The 20,802-nt window shown below is 39.0% G+C and overlaps 1 protein-coding gene across 5 annotated transcripts in view; it reads left to right on the forward strand.

Moving 5' to 3' along the window:
- The window catches only part of dnmt3ab (DNA (cytosine-5-)-methyltransferase 3 alpha b), a 487,596-nt gene that overhangs the window by 283,120 nt on the left and 183,674 nt on the right, over positions 1-20,802 (forward strand). For all 5 annotated transcript variants that reach the window (XR_009514305.1, XM_059981717.1, XM_059981718.1 and 2 more), the window contains exon 7: positions 3,608-3,754. Coding sequence is in view for 4 of the 5 variants with exons in the window: in XM_059981717.1 (XP_059837700.1) it covers positions 3,608-3,754 (147 nt within the window). In the remaining variant the exon portion in view is untranslated. The remainder of the gene's footprint in view (positions 1-3,607; positions 3,755-20,802) is intronic.

Here is a 20,802-nt window from a genome sequence, read left to right on the forward strand (position 1 = left end):
GTGGATAAATCTCCGGGTCCTGACAGGATATTCCCCAGGACCTTGAGGGAAGTTTGTGTAGAAGTAGCAGGAGCTCTGACGGAGATCTTTAAGATGTCATTAGAAACGGGGATTGTGCCGGAGGATTGGCGTATTGCTCATGTGGTTCCGTTGTTTAAAAAGGGTTCCAGAAGTAAGCCTAGCAATTATAGACCTGTCAGTTTGACATCAGTGGTGGGTAACTTAATGGAAAGTATTCTTAGAGATAGTATTAATAATTATCTGGATAGACAGGATCTGATTAGGAGTAGCCAGCATGGATTTGTGCGTGGAAGGTCATGTTTGACAAACCTTATTGAATTTTTTGAAGAAGTTTCGAAGAATGTTGACAAGGGTAAGGCAGTGGAAGTAGTCTATATGGACTTCAGCAAAGCCTTTGACAAAGATCCACATGGAAGGTTAGTTAAGAAGGTTCAGTCGTTAGGTATTAATGCCGGAGTAATAAAATGGATTCAACAGTGGCTAGATGGGAGATGCCAGAGAGTAGTGGTGGATAACTGTTTATCGGGATGGAGGCCGGTGACTAGCGGGGTGCCTCAGGGATCTGTTTTGGGCCCAATGTTGTTTGTAATATACATAAATGATCTGGATGATGGGGTGGTAAATTGGATTAGTAAGTATGCCGATGATACTAAGGTAGGAGGTGTTGTGGATAATGAGGTGGGTTTTCAAAGCTTGCAGGGAGATTTATGCCGGTTAGAAGAATGGGCTGAATGTTGGCAGATGGAGTTTAATGCTGAGAAGTGTGAGGTTCTACATTTTGGCAGGAATAATCCAAATAGAACATACAGGGTAAATGGTAGGGCATTGAGGAGTGCAGAGGAACAGAGAGTTCTAGGAATAACAGTGCATAGTTCCCTGAAGGTGGAGTCTCATGTAGATAGGGTGGTGAAGAGGGCTTTTGGAACGCTGGCCTTTATAAATCAAAGCATTGAGTACAGAAGTTGGAATGTAATGTTAAAATTGTACAAGGCATTGGTAAGGCCAAATTTAGAATATTGTGTGCAGTTCTGGTCACCGAATTATAGGAAAGATATCAATAAATTAGAGAGAGTGCAGAGACGATTTACTAGGATGTTACCTGGGTTTCAGCACTTAAGTTACAGAGAAAGGTTGAACAAGTTAGGTCTCTATTCATTGGAGCGCAGAAGGTTGAGGGGGGATTTGATCGAGATATTTAAAATTTTGAGAGGGATAGATAGAGTTGACGTGAATAGGCTGTTTCCATTGAGAGTAGGGGAGATTCAAACGAGAGGACATGATTTGAGAGTTAGGGGGCAGAAGTTTAAGGGAAACACGAGGGGGTATTTCTTTACTCAGAGAGTGATAGCTGAGTGGAATGAGCTTCCTGTAGAAGTAGTAGAGGCCAGTTCAGTTGTGTCATTTAAGGTAAAATTGGATAGGTATATGGACAGGAAAGGAGTGGAGGGTTATGGGCTGAGTGCGGGTAGGTAGGACTAGGTGAGATTAAGAGTTTGGCACGGACTAGGAGGGCCGAGATGGCCTGTTTCCGTGCTGTGATTGTTATATGGTTATATGTTATATGGTTAAGCTGAGAAGTTTTCTATCTTGCCCAGGTATGCCTGGGCATGTTTAGGCAGGACGGATGCTTCACGACAGGACAGGAATATAGCTTGGATACACCAAACAATGTTGCAAATGGGACAGCTGTGCTAAAGAATCTCATTACATTAACAAGGATTGGTTACTGCATAAGCAATTGGTTCCAGGGTAGAAAGGTATGGTGCATAAGCCATTTGTAGACCCAACAAAGATATTTTTGCCTCCATATAAAACTGAGGCTTATGAAAAATTTTGTGTAAGCAATAAACAAGGAAGGTAAAGGATTTCGATATTTGAGACAGATGTTACCCATAATAACTGATGTCAATATTAAGGAAGGCATTTTTGTTGATCCACGAAACAAACAGGTCATCAATGACAGGTAATTCGAAGAACTTCTAGTGGGACCAGAGAAAATTGCATGGAAGGCATCCAATGATATTGTTGAAAAATTTCTTGGCAACAACAAAGCACCAAACTACGTGCAGTTGGTTTGACGACATGCTTCAAGCATTCAAACCATGAGATGCAACATGTCACTGAAGATTCATTTTCTGCATTCCCCTTTAGACTTCTTCCCAGCAAATCTTGTTGCTGTCATTGAAAAGCATAGTGAAAGGTTTCATCAAGACATTCCGGTCATGGAGAAACAGTATTCACAGAAACTGGATTCCATCAAAGCTGGTTGATTATTGTTGGACATTTAAGCAGGAAGCCTCAGACACTGATACAAACAAAAATAATCAATGAAACATTTTTACCTATGTTGAACTATTGGGAAGTGTCAGCACTATTACGTAATTAAACACATTCTATTCAATAAGAGGTAATTTCCTGTTCCTCCAATTACCTACCTGATGCAAGTAGGCTGAACTTATATTTATGCTCAGCTTCAAGTCTATCATAAACAAAAATGGTATCTGAGGAAGCAACAAATTCAAAAATATTTGTTGTCCAGTGTTATTTGACCATAAGCAGGAATTTCCACGCATCCATAAAACCAGTGTTATAACTTTGTTCTTCAAATGTAATGTGGATCAAAAATTGGGTGTTTAATGTGATATTTTCTTCACTTGTTTCATTGAGTTATTATGGCTAGCATTTCATTTCATTTAAATAGGGTCACTGATATTGATCAGAAAGGTAAGTCAGGTAAATTATTTGTTATTTTGCTTACTCTTAATGGTTTTTGTGAAAAGTTAATTTTACTCAATTGCCTTTTGAAGTAAATTTGTTTTTAAAAGTATATTTTCAACCAGCTAAATCATGTTGAGCTGTTTTTAAGTGTCTCTGAGCATGCATGTCACTCACAAACAATTGAACAGACAAGTATCGAAGACAGTATGATCTGCACCTTGATACAAATCATGGGTCCTCAGTGAGCAAGTGTGACAACAAGAATAGCACAGGGCATGAACATGGGTAGTGAGCCTGACCAAGCATGATCCAGACCGTTGAGGTATAAACATGTTAGAAGGCGGTACCGTATTAATAAAATGCATACACCTTTTTACAAGGTATTATTTCGAAAGCCCCTTTGCAGATGGATCAAAATGCTCAGTAAGTACAGGGAAAAGTGAACATTTAGCATTCACTCAAATACTCACATTTCAAGGAACTATCAGACAAAGCAAATAGTAATCTTGCTACCTACTTAACCCCAACAAAATATTCATTATTCTGTGCCTTTAATATTAAAATATAACTTAATTTCATTATAATAGTTTAAGAAAAGTTAAGATACTTCACACTTTAATCAAATATTCATGCCACTCATATTGGATAATCCATTTTCAAACAGCTCACTGTTCTTTTTAAAAAAAATATTCTAAGTATTCTTAACCAGCTCTAATTTGTTAAGCATTCTCCTGTTCTTCCATTATGATTGTATTTCACAATCATATTCGCTCATTATTAGACTGGTATTGAAGTCCGAAGTAAACTAAAGGTCACTAATGTCTTCAAGCTTCCTAATATTGTCAACAAAATCTATCTTTTCAAACAGGGAACAAGGGGACGACATCGTGGCCAATCAGGGTGGGAAAATAGCCTGCGACAGAGACCAGTGCAGCGAACAACCTTCCAAGCTGGTGATCCCTATTATATCAGTAAAAGGAAACGAGATGAGTGGCTGGCTAAATGGAAGAAGGAGGTAAGTTTGCATTGTGGATAAAACTGGTCATCATCAGCAGAGCTCAAAGATTTCAACTCTGAGACTAATTCAGCTAGCAGTTAAATAAAGGTTGATAAATGGCAAATTGAAACTTGTGCTTTAACTCATGCCCTCAGATAAAGATGACAGTATTCACTTCAACTCTGTTAACATCAAATAATGAATAATTCAGGTGAAAAGATGCCAGCTCAATCAAATGTGTTCAAAGGTATCACAAATTTCTTCTCATAGATTTCCACAATGATTATTACTTTTTGGAAGTTTATGCATTGGAGTATACATTTCTAGTAACTTTGCAGAATCCTAGAGCTGCAGAAAAATGCTATGTCAGTGAATATTAATTTGAGGTCGGTGTAAGAATATTGATCAAATAATTTCCATAAGACTATAAACAAGGTTTATTATGACACAAAGGTCTGGGGAAAGCCATTAACTTGTGGACATTATCTGAAATGCATTTAAAATTAATTCAGCCAGAAAACTAAATGAATTTCAAACTTGTGATAAAATGCAGAGAACACCCTATGTGTATACTCACTACTGGCACATTCCCTTTGACATTAGCACTATTGGGTGGAAATCAAGAAGAACTGTATTCTAATGTGGCTGTCCATTGTAATAGGGAAGTGGTAGAAGAAAGAAACACCATTTGACGCGGAACTTGCATTTGGATTTTTGCGTCTTTGTAGCTTGGCGATGTCCGTTTCACCATCCAGCAAATGCTATGAATGGAAGTGAAATAACACAAGCTTGAACTTGGGGAGCTACTGTGGTTTGCTAATAAGAGTCAACACACTACTGCTGTTTTTTAGATACAGTTTTCTATATTTTATTTACATATTGGTTAGAAGAAAAACGAAACAAAATGAAATGTTTTAGGAACTTGACGGCAATGCAAATGTGGGCAGCTATGAGGGTAAAATAGCTTGGAGTAATTCATATGATTCTGTCCCCAATTTATCCATTGCTTGTCAGCAACCAATACTGGATGAATACAAATGTGCTTTAATTAAGCATTGGCATAACCAAAGCCTTTATCATTGGATCTTGATGTAAACTTCATTCTCCAGCCACCAAACCCAACCCATGACTTGACAACTGTCTGAAATAGAACCAAGCTATTCACCAATTAACAAATATATTTGACCTTTGGATTGCCCTAACTGATCTTATCCACTGTTGAAACCCTCCAGGAGAATCTTTGTTCCCACGGGGCAATTGTTCCAATGCCCTTCTATCCAGGCTCCTTCAGTCAATATATCCATGACCCTGAAGTTTTCCAAAGCTTACGTTCTATATGCCGGCTCACTTTCAACCTTCCCCTTTATGCTTACTGACCTACAGAGGCTTTTTGCAACACCCTGATTTTAAAATACTCATCCCTAAATTCATTTGCTCTACGATGCACCTGCTCTAGCCTCTGAGCTCTTGATTCTTCCCCTAGAATTTTCTCCACCTCTAATACCTTCCTCTCCATCTTGAAAACTCACCCTAAAATATTACTTTAAAACAAGTTCATGTCACCTGCAACGATAACAAATTTGGTTTGATAACGTGTCTGTGAAGTCCTTTGGGAGAGTTTGCTCTGATGAAGGCAACTGTCTAAACGTTAATCACTAACTATACCATTGTTATTCTAGTACAGTTACCACTGTGTATTTATGCAACAGTGTGGAACCCTGTCCAGGTATATTCTGTTCACTTGCCCAGAGCAAATCCTATCTGGCTAATTACCACCCAGTCAGTCTACTCTCACTTTTCAGAGAAGTGAAGAATGGTGTTTTTGACAATGGTTTCATATCGTATTAAGTCGCCTGAGCTGTTCGGTTTAGGTTTTGCATATCTCAGTCTAACCTCCATATGCAGGGTGAGAGTGGCCCCCTTGACAGCAACGTAGCATTTGATCCAGTGGAGCATCAAAGATCCCTGATAAAAGTGATGTCACTAAGCATCAAGGGGAAAGCATTCTAGCAGTTCGTGTTATAGCTTGTACGAAGGAATATGGCTTTGTTGGAGATCTGTCATTGCAGTCCCAGAATATCCACACCGGGTATTGACCCAGGCTCATTGATCTTTAGCTGATTCGCCAACAACCCTCTTTCCATTATGTCAGAAGGGAGGATGCTGATTGAATATCGCACAATGTTCGATCTATTTATACCCCCTCAGAAAATGAAACATGTGAAAAAGGAACATTTGAATTGACTGAAAGGATGTTACTTTATTTTATTTATTGAGATGCCACCCTTCGAGCCACGCTGCCAAACAACCCCCAATTTAATCTAAGCCTAATCACGGGACAATTTATAATGACCGATCTAATTAACCTACCTGCCAGTACGTCTTTGGACTGTGGGAGGAGACCGGAACACCCGGAGGAAACCTACGTGGTCATGGGCAGAACGTACAAACTCCTTACAAGTAGTGGCGGGAATTGAACCCGGGTCGCTGGTAGCGTATAGCGTTGTGCAAGTTCATTGCTGGAAGAATTGATGAGGGGAATACATATATCATAATTGGAAGGTGGTTAATAGAGTGCAGAGAAGGCTAGGGATTCAGATACCGATTTCTTTAAAGCTGAGAGAACAGACAGAAAAAAAAATCCACAAATGACAACTGGGATTCTGTACTTCATGGCAAGGAAGTCACTTTGAATTTACACAAGGAAATCTACAGGCAAGGTTCTGAGTGCCATGGCCAACACAGGAGAAATAGTAAAGTAAAATAATTTTTAAAAGGATGTTCTTTTTCACTGGAATTTAAAAACAATTTAAGGAATAGAATTCTGCAGAGGTTTTTGAAATCGTGAAGTCATTTCAGTGGATAGCATGTAACTTCTCTTTTCATTCTTTTAGATGATACTCTGTAGTTTGTGTTGTACTCTGTTACCATTCGTTGGTTTCATGGTGCTGTGGATTTTTACTGAAGTGATGTCAGTTTTCAGAAATGCAAATCTCCATAGCTGACCACAATGGGAGTGTAAAGCTACAGGGATTTTCTAGAACCAGCAGCCTGAAAGACCTGCTAAAATATGTCTTGCTGGCAGTCAGTTTTTGTCAGTCCCAGAACATTTCTGTTTAACATGTAACCTGCTGTGTGGGACACACACTTTGAGTAACTCATAGAACTAGCGCACTCAAATGTAAAAACAGTTTCATGTACTTTTGACTGATTACCTTTTGAGACCCAAGAATGTTTGTGCAGAAGTTTCCCTCAGGAAATTAAATAGGTGTGGTTGACTACAACTGGGAGTTTCTATTCATTTAAAACCGACTTGCCCCAGTAACAAAAAAAGCAAGGCTGGCTTTCTTCTCTCTTTAAAACTACAGAAAACATGTTTATATTGGAAATGCAACATTTCGCCTTTGTTTCAATATAAGAGAGATTTAAAGCTGTGGCTGTTTCAGAGCTTCACTTTCACTTACCTTATCTACTCTAGAACACTTTGGTATCAAGCAAAAATGCATCAGCACCCAGAAGCTTTTCACATTGCAATGCTGTATCTCATTTCCAAATAGTAGAATGGAACAATCAGGCATCACGTCTCCTCTGGACTCAAGGATACCTCAACACCAAGATGTGGTATACAGATGATGCCACATATGTGCACATTCAGGTGCTAAACTTCAAATCGTCATCTACTCATTCAGTGAGGGCATTAGGAACCTGGACTTACTCTTATCCTCAGTACAAAAATTCTCTCACAACCAATCCCCACTGTCTAACACTGTCCTCTGGCAAAGAAGGTTCATAACAGTGTCTTGGAAAATGTGGAACTCCTCACTCTTCAGCAAATATAAACATGGAAATTGAATTCAGCATAACCTTTAGTACAATGATTCAGTCTTTGGACAAAAAAAATGTTTAATGATCAGCATCTGAAATGTGCAGAAAACTCCCGGTTTTTAGGGCGTCAGTAATACCTCCCTTCTTGTTTGCTTCTGAAACATGAACGACCTACAACAAAGCACCAAAGTGGTACCACCAAAATTACCTCTGCAAAAGTTCCTTGGCATCCACATCACCGAGGACCTCACGTGGTCTGTACACACCAACTGTGTGATGAGAAAGGCACAGTAGTGCCTCTTTCACCTCAGACAGTTGAGGAAGTTTGGTATGGGCCCCCAAATCCTAAGAACTTTCTACAGGGGCACAACTGAGAGCATCCTGACTGGCTGCATCACTGCCTGGTAGGGGAACTGTACCTCCCTTAATCGCAGGACTCTGCAGTGAGCGGTGTGGACAACCCAGCACAGCTGTAGTTGTGAACTTCCCATATTCAGGACATTTACAAGGACAGGTGTGTAAAAAAGGGCCGAAGGATCATTGGGGACCTGAGTCACCCCAACCACAATCTATTCCAGTTGCTACCATCTGGGAAGTGGTACCGCAGCTTAATAGCCAGGACCAACAGGCTCCAGGACAGCTTCTTCCACCAGGCCATCAAACTCACACTGACTTGAGAGTACTCTATATTACATTGACTGTTCTATTTATTATAAATTATTATAAATTACTATGATTGCACATTGCACATTTAGACGGAGACATAACATAAAGATTTTTACTCATCAAGTGTGTGAAGGATGTAAGAAATAAAGTCAATTCAGTTCAATTCAAAATCCTTCAAGCCCACTAGCAGTTGACTCTCCTGGGCCAATATCCTCAGCATAGATGCCCTTGTTACAGTCTGTGCCCTGAGGGCAGCCTTCAACTGGCTGATACTAGTTTCCAAAATTCAGACACACTATTCCACTTGATAATTCCATACAGGTAGAGGGAAAGAGTCAAGAATATAGTCAAATACTTTTTGACACGGTCATGTTTACCTAAGGCGCATGAGCACTCAAAAGAAGCATCTGGAATAGTGTCAGGACCACGTGGAAACACAACATAAATAGTGGAAGGAAAATGTAATTTCTCGAATTACTCAGCTCCCTACCCCATGAAACAGTACCAGTCTTGCAAGGACAGGAATTCAACAGCTGTTACCCATATATATGTAAATTCCTGTTGCTTTTTCTTAAGAACAAATGGAAAAATGTACTTGACTGAAGCCAGATTTTCTTCAACTAATCTATTTCTCTTAACTGCAATTGCATAGGTGCGGTGTCACAGAAAAGCAGTAGTCTCTTGTGAATTCTCTAATAGAAATGCCAACATTTCTTCCTGTATTTGAATTTCCAGCTAGATTTCAAAATGGCGTGTGAATCTCTCTTGGGATGAATTTCTAAATCAGGTTGTGCTAAGGCCAACTGAAACATAGGAACCAAAGTTGCCAAGAAGCGGTCTTTAGCGTCAAGAGATGGTTGTTCCATATCAACACATAATTGTATGATTTGAAGATTTATATGTAAGAAACAAATTATGATTTTATAGCTGGCTTCTAAGTGGGGCTTCTCAGAAGGGAGAGAGCAGAAGATGGAATTTAAATATTGATCTTTGACAAAGGACCAGTATAGAGCACCAGATGGATTGAAGGAATCCTTTATTGGCATATTATTTTAAGAGCATATACGGCTGAGCTATACTGCATTAAACGCTCCTGCTGAGGTTGTTCCCTTGCTTGAAGGTAACTATAACCATTATTTTAATTGAATTCTCAGCAAAATTTACATTGCAATTTATTTGCAATGCAAAGACTAGCTGAATAAAGAAACATCAGGCTGGCTTTCCTTGTTTCTCACCTCTGCCAACTTGCGTACACACTTATGGTTAAATTGAGTTTTTCATGGAGATTAGCCATAGTTTACAGCAGAGATCATGCCGAGCCATCATTTGGTTATTGATGTTGGCATTTGTTGTATAACAACTAAGCTTTGAACTTTCAATGGTTGTAGGGAAGATTATTAGTTTGTCCGTAATTTCATATGTAATTCGCTTCACACTTTTCTGCGCTCATTTTAACCATGAAGTACATGTCATGCGTCTTTTTCCTTTGCCCATTAAGCTACTCATTACCTGATTTCTCTTTGTGGTAAATATGATAATCACTTTAAAAAGGTGAGGTCACTTTGAGGTCATTACTCTTCAACTTAAAAATCCCCTTTAACCTAACTATCCTTGAGAACTAGCACAACGTCTTTTTCCTCTGAATACGAACACAACGCTGGAAGAACTCAGCAGGTCAGGCAGCATCCATGAGAAAAGAGTAGCCAACATTTCGGGCCGAGACCCTTCATCAGGCTGCCTGACCAGCTGAGTTCTTCCAGCGTTGTGTTCATATTCTTTGATCCATAACATCTGCAGTTGTATTTTTGTGTCTTTTTCCTCTGGTGTCCTGAATACATTTCTGCAGTCCTGTGCTCCTGTTCTTACCTGTGCCTCTTTTATTTCCACCGCCCCTTCCCCTCCATACTCTCCAGAAAAATCTACTCCAACTCTGATAGGTTCTTTCTTTCACCCTACCAGTGGCAGATGCGCCTTTCATTGGTTAAGCCCGTGTTCTGGAATTCTATATTAGCCCCCTAATCACTTCTGCCATTGCAATCCCTCCTTCCCAGCTACACTTAGTCAAGCACTTAGGCTTAACATCATAAGATCTTGAACAACACTGTACAAAGAAATACTTCCTGATTTGAAATTATGTGAAAACATAAGAATTCTGATGATTGTTATTCAGTATGAAATAAGTTTTCACCAAAATTATCAACAAGTCGGTCAACATCCCATTATTTTTTTAAAGGAAAACTCATAGTTGAGCAAAGGGACTGATCAGGAACAATTTCTTTGCATAGTGTTGTTCAAGCATTGAATATTTTTCCTCAGGATTAACTGAGAGGGAAAAAATTACACTTCTTTGGAGGGAAATGGCAAAATATTTATGAGGAAGATGTAGGATAGCATGAAAACATTTAGTTGAAGAATTCCCTCTATTGTATAGTTTTATTACCCTACATATGTAAATAAAAATAATACTTCCTCTGAGAGTGCTGAACTTTAGAAGGTATCCATTGTTGTTTTTGTTCAAAAGTATATTTATTCCCCTCAAATCTAAATAGTTGAAAATTGATCATTTTATATGAACAGCCATATCGTGTTGTGCATCCTTTCTTCCCTTTCACCCTTGTTACAGTTGTTGTCTTTCTGGGTTCAGCTTTTATAGAACTCAAGAATAATTCCAGGGAATAGAAGATAAGACTTACGTGGTTAGCGAAAACCATTTTGTGTTTCTTATTTGCTAGTCTTATCCATGCTGATTGTTCACCTTTTATCAGTAGTCACAAATAATATCCATGATCATTTCAAGTGCTTGCTCTCCTAATCTGTTGCATAGGTATTTTACTTCTTTATTTTATATAAATGGGATAATTAAACTTTACTTCAAAGAACAAGACATTTATTATCTAAGAAGATTAGTTAAGTTCATAAATTACTGTTGGAAAATCATATTATTTGTTAAACCAAGTAAGATAGCTGATGTGAAAAATTCAGGTAACTTATCTATGCCTGAGTAGACACACTTAACATGATTCACCTTCAAAGGTACACTCAGGTTGTGCCTTACTAACAACAAGCCCATGAAAGCAAGACCTGGAAATAGTAAACGTGAGCATTTTTAGTGACTTTGAAACTTACATTGCCTTTTATGGAATAGCAGGAGCTTCTGTGAGTGCATATGAAGCATCATTTCCAAGGTTTATTAGTATTTAGTTGCATTGACATTCCAAAAAAACCCACTTAAAATTGTGTTAATTAATATCTTTGAAGAACCTGACCTGGAATATGTTTTACAAAGCAGTGAGTTTATAAGGTTAATAAAAGATAATTTTAATTGTAACATGGGCTGCTGTGATGAGGAACAGGTAATGCCAGGAAGCAATCATTTTAGAAGATCAAACTATTTAGATTAAATGTAATTTTGATTGATCCTTCTTTATGCATAATTAAGAAGCTTCATAGACTCTTTCACTGAAAACGGTAGATGAGACATATTGAATGTGTAAGGGTGGAGATTATATTTGGGGTAGGAACAGAGTATATAGTGTACTGAAGTTCAAATTCTATCTCCATCAATGGAGTGAGTAAAGAATTACTTCTTTGTTAGTTAAGTGGTGACTCAAGCAATGATGGTTCTGTTTCAAATGTATTTAATGTTGCGCTGTGAGAATTGTCTGATCCTAACCTGACCATTGTGGCTATTTTCCATTCAAGGTTACCACTTAGGAATTGGTGTAAGGAGCTAATTGATTGTACCCCTGCCCTTTTTGCATTTGAACAGTAAATATATTCAAAAGAGGTTTCTCCAACTCTTTGCACAAAATCTTACAAAAAATATTCAACAAGAAAATGTATCTCAGGATTGTATATGGTGACATATACAATATTTACTTTGAATGTTGAACTTAATAGAGGAAAATATATTATTTCCTACTCTCCCACAACATGTCTTTGCACGGAATCATAGCTGACGATTAGATCAAATACATGTTGGGTAATTATTAAACCTGGGAACAGCAATCTCGCTTTATCTCCTGGGGAATTCTGAAGTGTTGCTTGATATCTGTTGAGAAGCTTGATAGTGAACTGATACAGATCAGGGATCTTTGGTGTGATGTTAATTAGTCAAAGGTTCATCTGCACTACTTCATCTGTTTTTACAGCACAAAAAAATCTTTCATCATTGGTCCTTTACGTACATTATATTTATTCAACATGAAGAGGTCTCAAATTCATTGATGTTACAGAAAGCTGCCTTTGATGTATATTTTTATGAGTACATTAATTTGAAGAACATTAGTTCTAGCATAATTTTCCTTAAAATCAAATAGATCTGTACAGAGCATTTGCAACTTATTCATACTGACCTGGCTCCAGATGAATAGTGCCAACGTTAAGTAAGGTGAATGCCTGGATGTGATTGCACGTTGCTATCATTTTACTCAGTCTTAAGGCAATTGTAGGAAGTAGACAGCATGTGAGCAGGCTGTAATTCCAAGAGAAGCCTAATAGGAATGAGTGATATTGTTTCCACTGTTAATGGATCCTCCATGTGTATATTAACTTCAGTAATCTTCTTGACAAGTTTATATGCATAGAACATGCAGATCATTTTTGCTAGCAGTAGCTTTGCACCGTTCTGGACATGAAGTGGAATTTTATTAAATAAACAAGTTTCAGGACTCTTGGAGTTTAATTTCTCTTTGGGTTGCAGACCAGAATGTCATCACCCATAATAAAATTAAATAAAATAACTTAAATGGGCACAAACTGTGCATGTGCACACACACACACACGTGCGCATGCACACCAGCACACACACGCATGCACCGCACACTGGCACACACACAGACTTACAACTCAATCACACCTTATTTTACTTGTGCACAAGGAGAACAGTGTGGCCCCTATCACCATACTGTTTCCAAATTCTGAACAGAAACAATTTTGCTTATCAGTTATGGATATTAACTGCTTGGTAAACTATGTGTGTTTGAATTCCTTACTTGCAAGATCAATCTCAATTACAATAGAAACTAAAAGCTGACAACTGATGACACTTTGAATTTAGTAAAGGAATTGTCCCTCAGTTGTTGGGTGTGTTTCGCATTCTTCCATTATTCTATCTCAGCTGTCTCAGGCACGCCCTATTGTGTAAAGGGAAGCTACGTTCTTCAAGGATCTTTTTAGGAAAGGTTTCACTTCAGAGACCCACTTGCCTTGTTGAATACACACTGCTGCAGTCACCCTCGCCAGACTCAGCTACAGTAAGTGGGAGTGGCTTCGGCGGTCTCACTTGTCTGAATTGACCACACAACACCATGGTCATTCTTACCTGGACGTTGTCCTTACCTCAGCTTCCAGAAGAGCAAAGACGCAAGTTTAAATGTACTTTAACACGGCTGAATGGTGCTTACAAATGTGACATTGTAGTACAAGCCGAAATTTATGTAAAGTGAGTCATTGCTTACCATTATAAATTGATAAATGTCAGCAATTCTGTCCTGTAAACTAGAGGGGAACATGGAACCATCTCACCTTAAAAATACTAAATGGGATTCAAACAGCAGCCAGAGTCAAATCATTGAATAAGTATTTGCTTATATATTACTGTTATTTTCTTATTAGTGTATATGAAATAAGCCTAGCATTATTATCTGTGCCAGAATAAAGTGAGAATATCTGATCTATTTTAGGGTGAAAATGAGTAATCCCAGGAGTCTGAAACTAATGAGTCTCCTTCCTGATAACTATTTGGGGCATGTGGGCAGAAAGGTCACCTAATTTTCTGGAAGCTGCCCAGGAGATGCCAACATAATGACCAGTGGTACATATAAAGCAGAATACCATTATCTAAAGAACTCACTCGGCCTCTGGACCACTTTTTCGGAGAAAAAAATAATCACAGCAAGCTCCAGGGATGATCAGCAACTGTGAATGTGAAATTTTTTCCATAGACCCTACAAGACAGGTTTTAATCCAAAGCATTGGCTCTGATATTTGTAAAGAGAGAGTAAGAGCTGTTAATAAAGACCAGAAAGCAGTAGAAGCTGCTAATAGAGTACAATTTAACACTACATCCTGATTGGTTCTTTTTTGTGTGCACTTTGAGGATAACTGCTGCCAGTGATATAAAGTTACAAACAGAAAAGGAATGGAGGAAAGGCAGAGTATGTGGGTCTGGAAAATCGATTAGAAGAAGAGAGTAAGTCTGTTTGAGAAGTGGAAATGGGAAGATTGGAGAATCAATTACAAAATGCTCTGGGTATCTAGAGATGGTAACATAAGGATCTGGATTTCATATCACAGGCATCAGGTTCACACGATGTACATGTCACAAGAAGTCTGGGGATCACACGATGGAAGGCTTAGCTAATTAGATTTAAGGCATCCAGTGCTCAGTTTCCTGAAGGAGAATTTGTCGGGACATGTGAGGTTTAAGATTATGGAGCTGGCACTTTGAAATGGGCAGGTTTAAGGAGACACAAACATGAAAATCCCATCTTTTTTTTCCAGTCCTCATGAAGGGTCTCAGCCCGAAACGTCGACTGTTCATTCCTTTCCATGCTGCCTGACCTGCTGAGTTCCTCCAGCGTGTAAGCTGAGGGAGATGTCTGACACTGAGTTGTGTTGGTAGAGACTTAATTCAGCAAACGTGTATCCCTTCAGCAGCCAGTTTTCCCATATCCTCAACTTATATAAAATTTTCATTGGACTAATATACCAATCCGTCCTATGAAAATAGATGATCAGTAAAAACATAACTTTGACCATAACCATAAATCAAACTGAAAAGCATTTATGGTCAAATTTCCAGCTAAATCCATCAGTATTCCATTCACACTTACCAGCTAAAATTCTCATCATTTTATCCACGAAATATGTTAGTAATTAAAATATGCAGCTAATTATTGATTTCCCTCAAACATTAAATTATATGTAGAGAAATCAGAAGTAGGAGGAAATTCCCAAATTAGAGGAGTAAATGATTGAAAAAAAGTTCAATACTAATTACATATGGCCTTTATGAGACAACTTCTGAAATATTGCCCTTAGTAAGGATACTTTTCAGATGGAGTGCAATGGGTTGATGATAGGGATTATCTCATGAAGCAAGATGCAGTAGATCTCAGTCCTCAGTGTTTAGAAAAATGAGAAGTCGACTCATCGAAATATATAAAATTCATTTGGGAAGGAAGATTTCAATACTGCTGTGCTGCTTATTACAGACCTACACAATTTGCCCTTTCTACTTCCCTTTATCTTTTGTTTCCCTTAAATCCCTTGGGATTTTAGCATGACTAAGCTTCCATAACCTCTTGCAACAGGGAATTCCAAGGACTTGCATCCATTTTAGTGAAAAAGAAAATTGCTCAATTGATTGATCCTTTAATTCATCACTGTGATAATAAATTCTTGACTTGTTAACCTGGTGAAACATCCTTCCAGCATCAATGCTCTTGAACCTCTTTAGGAATTTTATATATTTCGATGAGTCGACCTCTCATGTTTCAAAACACTGAGGACTGAGGTCTACTGCATCTTGCTTCATGAGATAATCCCTATCATCAACCCATTGCACTCCATCTGAAAAGTATCCTTACTAAGGGCAATATTTCAGAAGTTGTCTCATAAAAGCCATATGTAATTAGTATTGAACTTTTTTTCAATCATTTACTCCTTCTCTAATAAATGCTTAAACTGTCTTCCTAATTACCTAATTTGATTTGTGTACACAAACAGCTAGCTCACTCTGAGTATTAACACTTATCAGACCATAAGACTATAAGATATAGTAGCAGAAGTGGGCCATTCAGCCCATCGAGTCTGCTCAGCCATTCAATCATGGGCTGATCCAATTTTTCCAGTAAATCTTCCACTTGCCAGTTTTTCACCTTTTAAAAAAAATCCTGCTTCTCTATTTTTCCGAATTAAGTGGATGACTTCAGATTTAACCAATGACAACATGTCAACTCATTTTATCTGTCTTAATCCTTTTGTACTCTCTCTTTTAGCCTCCTCATAGTTTAATTTCACACCTAGCTTTGCAGATTACACTTGATCCTCATACTTAAGGCATCAATATGGATTGTAAATAACTGAAACCTATTTACTAATCATAGAGTCCATTCCTTTGCTTTCTGTCTGCTCACTAATCTTCAAACAAGACATCCCTAAATCCACCCCTAATTTTGTGAACAAAACTGCTGAGGAACACCTCATCATAGCTTTTTGCTAATCCAAGTACATTATATTTACTGCTTCCTCCTTATCCACCCTGATGCCTTCAATTAAAGCTGGAATCTTATGCACAGTGGTGTCATTTTGTTCAGTCACCTGATAATTTGGTAGATTTGACAAATACAATTTTCCTTTCCTTTCAAAATCTGTTTTGACACCTGTCCAATCATAACATGATTTACTGCATAGCTCTAATGATATCACTGATGATATCAGTGCAAAATCAAAATCAGCTATCAACTGTTACTGCATAATTTTTGACATCAGTTACAATTTTGGAAATCCAGGTCACCAAAGCTGCAGCATGCTGGTGTAGCAGTTAGTGCTACTAACTTTCAGTTCCATTGACCTGGGTTCAGTCCTGACCTTGGGTTAACACAGAGTTTTAAGTTTCCTCTATAACGACATGGGCTCCCCTTTCAGATCTAGTCCTAGTTCCCTTTCAGATCTCGAAGATATAGCAATTGTCAATTCAACATACAAGTATTTGGGAGTGCAGTTAGACGAGAAGCTAGACTGGACTGCCAACACAGATGCCCTGTGCAGGAAAGCACAGAGTCGACTGTACTTCCTCAGAAGGCTGGCGTCATTCAACGTTTGTAGTGAGATGCTGAAGATGTTCTATCGGTCAGTTGTGGAGAGCACCCTCTTCTTTGTGGAGGCGTGCTGGAGAGGCAGCATTAAGAAGAGGGACACCTCACGTCTTAATAAGCTGGTAAGGAAGGCGGGCTCTGTCGTGGGCACAGAACTGGAGAGTATGACATCGGTGGCAGAGAGGAGGGCGCTGAGTAGGCTACGGTCAATCATGGAAAACCCTGAACATCCTCTGCACAGCACCATCCAGAGACAGAGAAGCAGCTTCAGCGGCAGGTTGCTGTCAATGCAATGCTCCTCAGACAGGATGAAGAGATCATTACTCCCCAACGCCATTCGGCTCTACAATTCAACCACCAGGGGCAAAACACGTTAAAGTGCCGGGGTTAGGACTGAGCTTAAGTTACCACTCAATGCACTTTAGTAAACTATTTAAGAACTTTTTAAAAGCTATTTATTAATGCTTTTAGGGAGGGTGATTTTAGATGCATATCCTATTTATACTGAGTTAAATACTGTATGTAATTAATTTTGCTACAATAAGTGTATAGGACACTGGAAAAATGTTGAATTTCCCCTTGGGGATGAATAAAGTATCTATCTATCTATCTAAGTTACCCCCTTGTCTCGTTGTGTGTCAGGAGATTTGGAGTGGAGCTGTTAAGCATTGAGAGAGAACAGGTTACAAGGAAATACACAGAGAATGGAATTGATGGGAGGCTGTGGAAGCTAGCATGGACTCGATGGGCTGAATAATCTTCTGTGCCATGGGGAAATTGATATAAAATATAATAAGAGTAGAAGATTTACATACATATTTGGCATTGGGATAAAACCATTGTTAGAATATCCACTGGTGGTTTCAGTATTTCACAAAGACAGTATTGTGTGTCCTGTAAAAATGGCAGGAGAGAAACAAGTTAAATCCTGGAAAAAGTACACAGGTTTTTGAAAACACCTTTCACATCAAGTACTCCTTGTTTTTTGATGCTGTTTTTTTGTTTTTTTCTGACCTAGAGTAATAGGATGGCACAGTAGTGAAGTGGTTGGCACAACGCTTTACAGTACAGGTGACCAGGGTTCAATTCCTGCTGCTGCCTGTAAGGAGTCTGTATGTTCTCACCGTGACGGCGTAGGTTTCCTCTGGGTGCTCCAGCTTCCTCCCGCAGCCCAAGGTTAACTGGTTATTGTAAATTGTCCTGTGATCAGGCGAGGGTTAAATGGGGGAGTTGCTGGGCAGTGCAGCTCAAAGGGCCAGAAGGGTCTATTCCACACTGTACCTCAGCAAACAAATAAATAAAAATGACAGCACACAAACAGGCCCTTCGGACCAAGTAGTCCGCGACAAATCATTTAAACTGCCTAGTCTCACCCACCTGCACCCCAGACCATAGACCCCCATACCCCTTCCATCCATGTACCTGTCCTGACATATCTCAATTGTTGAAATTGAAATTGCACCTACCACTTACGCTGGCACCCTCACCACCCTCTGAGTGAAGAAGCTGCTCTGATGTAACCCTTAAACATTCCACTTTTCACCCTTAGCCCATGAACACTAGTTGTAGTCTGAACCAACCTCAGTAGAAAAGGCCTGCTTGCATGTACACTATCTATACCTGTCATAACTTTGTGTGCCTCTATCAAATCTCCCCTCAATCTTCTATATTCTCTGCAATAAAGTTCTAACCTATTCAGTCTTCACTTATGCTCCAGTCCCAGCAAGATCCTTGTAAATTTTCTCTTACTCTTTCAATCTTATTTACATTGTCCCTGTAGGACAATGACCAAAACTGCACACAGTCCTGCAAATTAGGCCTCACCAATATCTTATACAGCTTCAACATAACATCCCAATTCCTGTACACAATACTTTGATCGATGAAGGCCAATGTGCTGAAAGCTTTCTTTGCAGCCCTATTTACCTGTGACACCATTTTCAATGAACTATGGACCTGTATTCCTAGTTCCTTTTGTTTCACCACTCTCCTCAGTGCCCTACTGTTCTCTATGTAAGACCTGTCATCGTTAGTCCTCACAAAGTGCAACATCTTACACTAGTCTGCATTAAGTTCCATCTGCCATTTTTCAGCCCATTCTTCCAGCTGGTCCAGATTCCGGTGTAAGCTTTGACCGTCTTCCTCGCTGTCCACTACACCTCCAATCTTGGTGTCATCTCCAAATTTTCTGATCCACGTTATTATCTAGAACTCAAAGATGCTGTGCAGGTTGACTCTGTGGTTAAGAAAGCATACAGTGCATTGGCCTTCATCAACCATGGGATTGAGTTTAGGAGCCAAGAGGTAATGTTGCAGCTATATAGGAACCTGGTCAGACCCCACTTGGAGTACTGTGCTCAGTTCTGGTTGCCTCACTACAGGAAGGATGTGGAAACCATAGAAAGGGTGCAGAGGAGATTTACAAGGATGTTGCCTGGATTAGGGAGCATGCCTTATGAGAATAGTTTGACTGAACTCAGCCTTTTCTTCCTTGGAGCGACGGAGGATGAGAGGTGACCTGATAGAGGTGTATAAGATGATGAGAGGCATTGATCGTGTGGATAGTCAGAGGCTTTTTCCCAGGGCTGAAATGGCTAGCATGAGGGGGCAGTTTTAAGGTGCTTGAAAGTAGGTACAGAGGAAATGTCGGATAAGTTTTTTACTCAGAGTGGTGAGTGCTGGCGACGGTGGTGGAGGCAGATACAATAGGGTCTTTTAAGAAATTCCTGAACATGTACATGGAGCTTGAGAAAAATAGAAGGCTATGGGTAACCCTAGGTAATTTCTAAGGTAAGGACATGTTCGACACAGCTTTGTGGGCCAAAGGACCTGTATTGTGCTGTAGGTTTTCTATATTTCTATGTTTCTATCATTGATATAGCTGACAAACAACGTTGTACCTATTTCAAATAATTAGGTTAAGTTAATATTCTCTAACTGCAAGGGAAGGTCAGATTGTGTAGCTCTTGGGGTATATTCTGCATCAGTGCACAGCAAAACACACGCATTAATTTCTTGGTTTGCAAAGTGTCTGCATCGCTTGACTTTTGGGAGACTCCCTCCACCTATCCACTGGTCTATAATAGAGGAAAGGTTTTCTGACATTCACTAATGACAAGTCAACTATGAAGATTGCTCATGTAAGAAGCAAAATAGTTGGTGTAAACCTGCACTGAAAATTAAACTAAATTTGAACTCTCTTCTGCTGATATTATGAGATCCATATGAAAATCAGACTGGCTGTTTAAGTTCTCATGAAAGGACTTTTATCTGAGATATAAATCTTGCTTCCGTCTTCACATATGTTGGCTGATCTTCTGAGTGCTTGTAGTATTTTATATTATTATTATCAGTTGTTAACCAGCTATTTTCCATTAGTTCCATCCAAACTGGCAACAGGAGGTCAGTGCACCTCCTGCTGCAAAGCAGGAGCAATGCTTTGCTGGAAAAATATTCACTCTCACAATCATCCTTAAAGTGTAAAAATGTACATTTATTTTTCTCTTCCTTTTTCTCTGATTTTTTTTGTTATAATTTCTCTCTTTTCCATTCATTTTGTACTTTTTTACCCATAGTTTTCAAGTCTATGTTGTAAGAGCAGGAGATGTGTTAAGACATGTTATAAAAATTAAGTTGTTGCTTCATTGCCAACTCCTTCAGAAACAACAGCTATGTGTATTTATAAGCTGCCCTTAAGATTGTTAAATTGCAAGACAAACTTTTGATGTAGCAGGACAAAAATAGATGCTGAAA

This window comes from Hypanus sabinus, chromosome 10 (assembly GCF_030144855.1).
Source record: "Hypanus sabinus isolate sHypSab1 chromosome 10, sHypSab1.hap1, whole genome shotgun sequence".
Taxonomy (NCBI): domain Eukaryota; kingdom Metazoa; phylum Chordata; class Chondrichthyes; order Myliobatiformes; family Dasyatidae; genus Hypanus; species Hypanus sabinus.